The 9316-nt window shown below is 58.1% G+C and overlaps 1 protein-coding gene across 4 annotated transcripts in view; it reads left to right on the top strand.

Annotated features, from left to right (window-relative positions):
- SIL1 (SIL1 nucleotide exchange factor) overlaps positions 1 to 9012 on the top strand; it is a 315807-nt gene extending 306795 nt beyond the window's left edge. For 2 of the 4 annotated variants that reach the window (XM_055142814.1, XM_055142815.1), the window contains exons 8-10: positions 7552 to 7648; positions 7904 to 8068; positions 8480 to 9012. In XM_055142814.1, the coding sequence (XP_054998789.1) occupies positions 7552 to 7648; positions 7904 to 8068; positions 8480 to 8836 (619 nt within the window). In that variant the 3' untranslated portion in view covers positions 8837 to 9012. The remainder of the gene's footprint in view (positions 1 to 7551; positions 7649 to 7903; positions 8069 to 8479) is intronic. The other 2 variants (XM_012933066.2, XM_055142812.1) reach the window with 2 other exon arrangements.
- The last annotated feature ends 304 nt before the right edge of the window (positions 9013 to 9316 follow it).

Here is a 9316-nt window from a genome sequence, read left to right on the forward strand (position 1 = left end):
GAAAGTATATCTTACCACCCAGAACAGTGTTGTACTCCTTGGGCTGGGATGTTGGAAATGTGCTTTTTGCTATTTGACTCACCCATGTACCTTGTGATAGGAATGCACCTTGATGGCTGTGCTGAGTTCAGGGCCGTGTGACAGAGCTCGTGAGCTGTGAGCAGCCTCCAGGTCCTCTGGCCTGGGCAGACCCAGTCTGAGGGGTTCAGTGATGCTGCTGCCAAAGACCAAAATGCAGTCTATGGCCTGGGCAGCGATGATTGGGGTGAGAGGTCGGCTTGGCTAAAGGTGGACGGTGGCATCCCAGCAGCGTCTCCTGGGCTGAGGAGCAGTGGCCCACAGAGTTCGGTTCTTAAACTGAGGCGGTCATCCCATGCAGGGTCACACGACTTTAGTTGTGTTTTCCAAAACAAATTTCTTCCTGAGTCACTGTCAGTAAATGTTTGATTTGTAATCTGGGGTTGCATGAGAACTTCTCAGGTTAGGAGGGCCCGGGAGTGGGAAAATGGAAGCAGCCTCACTGTAGAGCACTGCCAGGAAGGCCCCCAGGAGGCCCGGGAGGGTGTCCTACAGGGCCACGGGATGCTTCCTTCTGTGTAAGGAAGCCCCAGACACAGTCAGGGCAACACCTGCGACCCTCTACTCTGACAGGGCATAGGGGACCAGTGGACATAAGCTTCATGGGAGCAGATTCCAGGCCACGAGGAGACGGTTGCCAGTAATCAGGAGTTTACTCAAGCAGCAGGAGCCTTTTCTGCTGCTCGGGGCCACAGATCCTGGGAACGCTGATGGAGAGCGCCCCTCACCTGGCTCTCAGATCGCCACCTCTGCTTCCAGGAAGGCTTGTGTGAGACCGTGATGAAAAGGCAGGCATTGTGAGCCCCATCTTGCAAGATTGTGATTTAGTATGGATGGGGTAAAGGTTAAATCTCTTTGAATTTTCAAAAAGCGCCCTCAGGGGGCTGGAGAGATAGCACAGCGGGTAGGGCGTTTGCCTTGCACGCGGCCGACCCGGGTTCAAATCCCAGCATCCCATATGGTCCCCTGAGCACGGCCAGGGGTAATTCCTGAGTGCAGAGCCAGGAGTAACCCTTGTGCATCGCCAGGTGTGACCCAAAAAGCAAAAAAAAAAAAAAAAAAAAAAAAAACAAAAAGCGCCCTCAGTGCTCCCTGTAGAAATGGCTGATTGTACAGCTGGTGCAGGAAAAATACAAACTCTTATACAAGAACATCTTGTGCCAGAAATTAAGGATGTGCTCAGAGAATGATGGAAATGTGTCGCAAAAGACACAGAAGCCAGTATAAAAAGTCTCTGGTGATTAAATCAGGGATAATTTGCACATTGAGATAAACAATGTTAGGAATGCATTATAGCCCATTGATTAAATATGAACCTACGCATCCATATTGATACAAGTGAAAGAGTAAATGATGAAGAAGGAAAACTTTCAGGCAGAGCCCCAACTGATCAGAAAAGAAGCAATCATCAAATATCATGGGAAAATTAAAAAAAAATTTTTTCCTTTTTTAAACACTGTGGTTTACAAAGTTGTTCATGATGCATTTGTTACAGGCATTTAGTATTCCAACACCACTCCTATCATGAGTTTGACCTTCCCTCCACCTTTGTCCCCTTTTTCCCATCCACTCCCCTCAAGATTGCCCCCTTAGCAGGTACAAAATAATTTATCTTTCATTGCTTGTTACAGCTATATGACTAATGGAATTATCAGAAATACTTCAGTAAAAGAAAATTTGTTAAAATTGTTATATCTCACTATGGGGTCCTTGTCTGAGTTGCTAGTTGAGCCTTCTTTGATATTGTTTATTGAGTGTGGTTGGCTTCTCTGTCACGTTTCTGTCTAATTTAGTGTGCTCCTACTGGGATAGCAGTATTGTAGAATTTGGAGATTCAGCCATGCTCCAGAAAATCCAGGATATGTAACTGTGCCATGAGTTTACATGGCAGAGGTGTGGGATGTGGGTATGGCTTCCAGAGCTTCCGGAAATACAAGGGCTTGGGGAGAGATTGTTTCCCCACCCCCCCTCAGCCCCCCACTCCAAGAGTTCTCAGCCTGAAAACTGGTGTACCTGGGATTTCTGGCAGTTTGGCATCTGCAGAGATTTGTTGTGAAGCAGTGGAGCTGGGCTGCTGGCATGGCGGCTGCTGTGGGGTGGGGGTGCTGCTGCCAGGGCTTTGGCAGGGTGGGGACTCAGCCTACCCCCTTTCCGAGGGCACCCCAGAGTTTTCAGCCGGGAGAATGGGGTACCTTTAAATTTTCGTGGCTTGACTTGTATCTCTTTGAAGATTTAATGGCAAGTCTGTAAAGCTGGGCCGATGATGAGCTTACATGGTAGTTGTCATGGAAGAATTTTCTTTAGCAAGAATTGTTATTGGATGCCAGAATGAGCAGATGAAACTTTGGCGAATAACAGACTGTACTCCCCAAACATATTTACTGATTTATAAGGGATAAATAATATCTTTGAAGTGAAGGTCACTACATGCTTCATGTCAGCATGGTGATGGTGGGTCTGACCTCATGTGCCCCTGCCACGGAGCACTGAGGCCTCCACAGTGTGCTTCCCCTTCAGCCTGTCCAACACCCCAAAGACACAGACTGAGAGGCGTGTATCAGTGGCATGAGGGACAAAGATGGGCTGGGGAGCAGGGAGGAAAGAGATAGGGCACCCTCAGTTCTGGATGGCACCTAGGCCCAGTGACACTTTCCAGAAGGATATTTCTGTAACCATTGGCAAAAATCTCAATATCAACAGATCGTCTGGAAATGATGGAAATTTCCCGATTCTGATCCCTGGGCTGTGGGTCTGTTCTTAGGACATGCATGCCTCATCTGGTAGCGTGGCCGATCGGTCTAAGGCTCTGGATTAAGGCCTTAGACTTACACCTGACACTCTGAGGGGTGAAGGGGGCACTGTCTGCAACATACTCTCAAATGTTCCAGAAAAGAAGGTGTGAAAAAGGCCAGTCTGGTCAAATGTTTGGCAGCTGGCGATCTCAGTGGAAGTTCTTTCACCACTGTGCAACTTGCCTGCAGTTGGGCATTTTCTTTGTACTTTGCTGTAACGTTTTGACTGCCAGGCTGAAGTGATTTAAGGGGAGAAAGTGCCCTGGGTAATCTTGCTGCAGAGCTGTTTGAGAGCTGTCAGGTGCCTGAGGAATATGCTTGGCTGCTCCTCTTTGGAGAAGGGGAGGGGCAAGGAGGGTCAGTGAAGGGGCCTGGATGTTTGTTTCTCCTGGGGTTCAGTTCTGGTGGGGTTGCTGTGTGGTTGGCGTTTGGTTGGCAAACCTGTTCCGTTTTCATTCACGTTGGCCATTGTCCATCTCTCCCCCAGTGGATTGATGAATGTCGCGCGCCTAGATGGTGAGTGTCCAGTACTAGTGGTTCTGATCCTAGTGGGCTAGTACCAGTCTCAGAGCCTGTTCTGGGTCTCCCTGACGCCTGCTTCCTGCCAGGCGCTGCTGCAGGGGGGCATGTCTGTGTCCCAGCCCGGACCTGACCATCCAGCTGACTCTCCCAGCTTTCCTCCTTTTTCTTGATTCCTTCTTGAGCCTGGTTTGGATCCCACCCAGGGCTTCCGTGTCTGCGTCTTCCCAGGCCAGTAGCCTGCTCACTTGCACCCCCTCCTGCCCCGGGAGGACCCCCGTTTGGCTTCAGGCTGTCTGCCCGGTCGTTTCCCAGGAGGGTTCCCTTGGTCGCACTTGACGCGGGGTCTGGGATTGGTGTCTCCATCCTGAGTGTGGGCTGCAGTGGGCAGCATTTTCACGCCCCCCCACCCCATGGGCCTGAATGTGCACCCCGATGGCAGGCAGCACCCCCTCCCGCCTCCCCTCGCCCCAGCCCCGTGCTCTGCTTTGGTAGCTAAAATAAAACCTCTGACCCTTGGCAAACTGCCCCCACGGCTGCCACCCTGACCCGAAAGGTTTGGTTTCTGCAGATGCAATCACTTCCATTTCTGCACGGCCGCCTCCCCCAGCCGGGAGGGCAACCGCGCAGCAGCTGCTGCCTCCCTCGGCCCCTCCCTCCGCAGACAGCTGACTCGCCTGCTGATCGCCAGCATCCCGGTAATCCAAGTGCTAATGGTATTGATTCAGTCCAGCCGGCTTAGCCCTGAACAAGGTTTATTCTCATTTATCTCGTCAGAGACGAGCTGCGTCCTTAATATCCTTCTGTTGACTTTGAGCACCGGTGCTGCGGGGGCCCTGCTCTCGGATGCCCCCAGTGCCCAGATGTCAAGACACAGCCTTGGCCTGCAAAGAGGCCCCATCCCACCCCAGGGTGGCTGCACACTGGGGCTGGGGGTGCGGCCCAGCTGTCTCCCCTCTGCCTCTGTGCTCTCTGTGACATGACAGGCTTCCTGAGGTCCACAGTGGCCTGCGTTTCAGCACTCTCTGCTACTTCCTTCTTCCTTCCTTCCTTCCTTCCTTCCTTCCTTCCTTCCTTCCTTCCTTCCTTCCTTCCTTCCTTCCTTCCTTCCTTCCTTCCCTCTCTCCCTCCCTCCCCCCTCCCTTTCTCCATTTTGGGGGGCCATACCCAGCAGTGCTCATGGCTTACTTCTGGCTCTGCACTCACGGCTCACTCCTGGGGGGCTCAGGATTGAACCCAGGCCAGCCATGGGCAACACGAGCTCCCACCCCACTGTGCTATCATCACTCTGGCCCCTTCGGTGCGTCTTCCACAAGAGAGTTTTGCCCTGCCTCACAGGCAGAACTGAAGTGAAGGGGGACGTGGGGTACCCCACTGGCTCTGTAGGTGTTTCCCACGGGAGAGAGGCGTTGCCCTTCTGATGGCTGAGATAACCCGGTGCATGGAGGCTGTTTTCAGAGGGATGGATCCCTCCATCTCCATGAAACCCTGGAGTCCTGGGTGAGAGGCCAGAGTTGGGTAGGGCACCTCATCAGAGCTGCTCAGAGGAGAGGCCAGTCCCCCTGATGCATGGAAGGGGTGCCACTGCTATAGGGGGTCACCCTCCTCTCTCGCCCCCACAGAGGGGTGACAGGCTGCCCCACCACGCCAGGAGCCCATGCTGACTGCAGTGGAGACAGGTACTTCAGCCATCAGGGTCTGGGTGACTGTGAAAGCCCTGGCAAGGGGGGGTCAAGTAGCCAGCGCCAGACTAGGGCCCCCCCCATAGTAGGAGAGGCAGCAGGGGCTCCAAGGAAAGGCGGGAGACGGGGGCCATTCACGCAGCACCCTAGCTCTTCACCAGCCCAAGCTCCCGTGCTGGGCTGGCTTTGCTCATGCCCTGGGGGCACCTGATTCCACCCCCCCCCCGCCCCCAGAGATGTCCTGGTGGGGTTCAGGAGGGCCCAGTGGGCTCTGCTTGCCGGACAGTGTCTGGGTCCCTGTACTCCAGCCACAGCGCAGGCTCAGCTGCCGCCTCCCTGCGCACAGGCCCCTCCCTGGCTCCCTGCTCCCCTCTGAACTCGGGGCCTCAGTTCAGAGCCTCCACAGCCCGAGCATCCCCAGGGCTACCTCCTGTCCGCAGGTCCCCAGCACTGCCTGCCCACAGGGTCCCCACCCTGCCTGCCCGCAGGGTCCTCAGCACTGCCTGCCTGCAGCCAGCCTTTTTGATGTCACTCCCCACCCACCTCTCTTCTCTCTGGAGGGCGGTTTGGGCATCCCTTGTCCCCGACCTGCTACTCTGTTAATTGCTGCTGTTCCCTTGGGGAATACCAAGTACACAGTGCCCCCCTGCCTCTGGAAGAGCTGCCAGGGCCATTCCTAGACCCTCAGGTCACCTCCTGGGCCACCTATCTTTCTCTGCTTCACTGTTTATTTTTGGGGGTGCACCCCTGCTCATTCCTAGCTCTACACTCAGGGATCACTCCTGGTGAGGCTCGGGAGACCATATGGGGTGCCGGGGGTCAAACCTGGGTTATCTCTGTGCACGGCAAGGCCCTACCTGCTGTACTCTCTCTCTGGTCCCCTGGGCCACCAACAAGGATGACCCCTCGATGGCTATATTGGTACCTCGGTCCCCCACTCTACTCACAGTGCCCTGCAGATTGCCCTGCTGTCGGACTCACAGCCCCCTCGGTGGGAGGTGGCACTCGGCGTCTGAGTGTCGCAGCCTGGCCTCGGTCTTTTCTTAGACCCTGCCTGTCTCGGGTGAGTGTTCTCGGCGCATGACGGCACAGACAGCCCTAATTAGCGCAGCTTTGATGAAGCAGCTGCCTTTCTCAAATTGGGGGAGCAGGGCTAAGGGAGGGGCTCTGCTCCAGGGCTCCCCGCCTGTTGACCTGTGGAGAGGAGCTGCCACTTCCCTTCCCACGACCCCCACATGTCTGCACCTCCCTTCTGGCTGAGAGGTTGTGGGGGGCATAGATGTTCCCCATCTGTAGGAGGGAGACGGTGGCCTGCTTCGAGCTCGGAGCCTAGGAGCCGGGGGTGTAGTCCCTCCCTGGGGGCCTCCCACCAGCAATCTCTGGTACCCCCTCGTTAGTGCCCTTCCAGAAAATGCAGAAGTTTCCCGCTAGAGCCAATTCTGGCTAGTTTGTTTATGTTCCCGCACCAGAACTCGCTCTCCAGGATGGGGCCTGGGGGCTGCTGGGTCAAGGCTAGGAAGCACAGGGGTTGGGGCCCGTGGGATGAGGACAGGAAGAGTGCAGCGTTCAGGTGGCCTTGGGCTGGCCTGAGGCGAGGGAAGTCCTGGGTCTGACCCAGGCCCCAAGCGCTCCTGTGCTCTCTCTTTGATTTGGGTTTTGGGCTTGGGGCCACACGCAGCGATGCTCGAGGGTCACTCCTGGCTCTGCACTCAGGAATTAGGGGCTCGGGGGACCATAGATGGTGCTGGGGATGGAATCTGAGTCGGCCATGTGCAAGTCAAGCACCGTCCGTGCTGCACTACCGCTCAGAGCACACTCAAGGTCTGCCCGCACCGCCTCTGGGAGTCACTTATGCAATGCGGGAAGGCCGGGCCCTGCCTCCTGAGCAGGCCGAGCCCAGCCTGCCTTGTTTGCCGGACCCTTCCCTGTCTCCTGCCCAGACTGGGTCCCAGGACAGCTCTGGGTGAGACTTTCTCCCTGAGGCCTTGGCTCTGGGTGTTCGGCCTCAGCCAGGCCCTCGTGCAGACCCACAGTAGGATTTCCGGAGGGCAATCCTGGGGGTTGCTCCTGGGTGAGGGGCTGCTGGGTGGGCTCCTCTCAGAGTCTGGGTCTGGACCTCAGTCCTCCTCTGACCGGCCTCCCCCAGCTCATGCCTTTCTTGCCTGTTGCTGGGCCCCAAGGAGCAGAGAGATTTGGAGGGGGTCAGGCGCCTTTCCCGAGGAACAGGATGATGTGCCTGGCTGTGGCAGTGGCTCGGATTCCTTCCAGGTCACTGCCGAGGGCGGGACCAGCGGGTGACCTTGACCCTGCTGCCTGCACCGCTGCCGGTACCGCTGGCTGTGGAACCAAGGGATCCGCCCTGACCCAGCCACGGTCCAGCTTGTCCAGGGAGATGCCTCCCCTCACACCTGGTTTCGGGGTGACTGGCGGGAAGTCAGCCCCAGGAGCGGGCACAGTCAAGCTCTGACTTCTCCCCACAGCAACCCCAAAGTCCAGGTGGAGGCCATCGAGGGGGGCGCCCTGCAGAAGCTGCTGGTCATCCTGGCCACGGACCAGCCTCTCACCGCCAAGAAGAAGGTGAGTGCCGCCTGGCCCGCTGCACCCCACAGGGCTGTGTGTGTGTCACCAAGGACACCCCTGCCCCCTCCCCTTGACCCCACTCCCCCTTTTTGCCCCCACCCCATTCCACCCGCTTCACACAGCAAGGCTGCATGCTAGCAGGGGCCGAGCAACAGCTCCTGGTATGTCTGGGGTGACTTTGCCCGACTTCCCCAGACCTGGGTTCCGGGGTGTTGTAGCCTCCTCAGCTCCCGTGCCACCCTGTGCCCGCAGGTGCTGTTCGCTCTGTGCTCGCTGCTGCGGCACTTCCCCTACGCGCAGCAGCAGTTCCTGAAGCTCGGCGGCCTGCAGGTGCTGCGGGGCCTGGTGCAGGAGAAGGGCTCCGACATGCTGGCCGTGCGCGTGGTCACGCTGCTCTACGACCTGGTCACCGAGAAGGTGAGGCCCGTGTACTCATGCCCCTGCGGGACATGCCCCCTCCCTGCCCTTCCAGGGAGCCACTGACGTGGGGTGGGGTGTAGGGGTGCAGGCTGAGTTCTGGCCCAGTGCTCCTCCTCCGACAGCCCCCAGTCAGCGTGTCTGGCAGGGAATGAATCAGCTCCCCGGAGGCAACTGTTGGCCCCAGGTCATTTGCTGATGGGTGGGACCAGCTGGGGCTAGAACCCACAGCCTGTACCACTCACACCACCCCAGGCGGGACCAGGGGTGCCACGTGGGTGCCCCTCTCTGCAAGATGGATGCTCCCACTAAGGCCGGTGAGGTCTCCAGGGAAGGAGAGGGTGGGCTCAGCACTGAACCCGCTCTGTTCTCTCCTCCCCGCCTGCCCACCCCCGGCTGCACGGGAAGCAGATGTTTGCAGAGGAGGAGGCTGAGCTGACCCCCGACACGTCCCCCGAGAAGCTGCAGCAGTACCGGCAGGTGCACCTCCTGCCCAGCCTGCAGGAGCAGGGCTGGTGCGAGATCACGGCCCACCTGCTGGCCCTGCCCGAGCACGACGCCCGCGAGAAGGTGCTGCAAACGCTGGGTGCCCTCCTGCCCACCTGCCGGGACCGCTACAAGCAGGATCCCGAGCTTGGCAGGACACTGGCCAGTCTGCAGGCCGAGTACCAGGCGCTGGCCGCCCTGGAGCTGCAGGAAGGCGAGGACGAGGGCTACTTCCGGGAGCTGCTGGGCGCCATCAGCAATTTGCTGGCGGAGCTGAGATGAGGAGGCCCCAGAGCCGCGACGTGACTGAGTGTGGCCAGTGGGTGAGGGGCGCCAGCCTGGGCCTGTTGGGGGCCGTGGACAGGAGGGAGGTCTGTGGACATCACCCAGGTGATGGTGGCTTGGCATTAAATGGGACATCGAGGCCACTGTCTGTCTGCTGTGTGTGTCCATGGTGTCGCCCCGTGGAGGCCTCGCTGGGAGCCCTGACGGCCCCGGTGATGACTGGAGGGTCAGTCCTGGCCTCCAGGGCCTGATGAGGGTCCGGAATCAGGAGAAAAGCCTGGCAGGGTCCCCCTTCTTTACCACCTGGAGCCCCCCAACTCCCCTGTCGGGCGCCTGCGTGAGGTTAGTGCCCAGTGCCCGCTCCCAGGACAGGTGTGGGGGCTCCTGCTGACTCCGGCCCGGGTGCCAGTGCTGAGCTGGAGCTGCGAGCTGCAGGCCTGCCGGGCTGTGTGGGGCCTGGGTACCGGCTCCTGGCCG

This window comes from Sorex araneus, chromosome 6 (assembly GCF_027595985.1).
Source record: "Sorex araneus isolate mSorAra2 chromosome 6, mSorAra2.pri, whole genome shotgun sequence".
Classification (NCBI taxonomy): domain Eukaryota; kingdom Metazoa; phylum Chordata; class Mammalia; order Eulipotyphla; family Soricidae; genus Sorex; species Sorex araneus.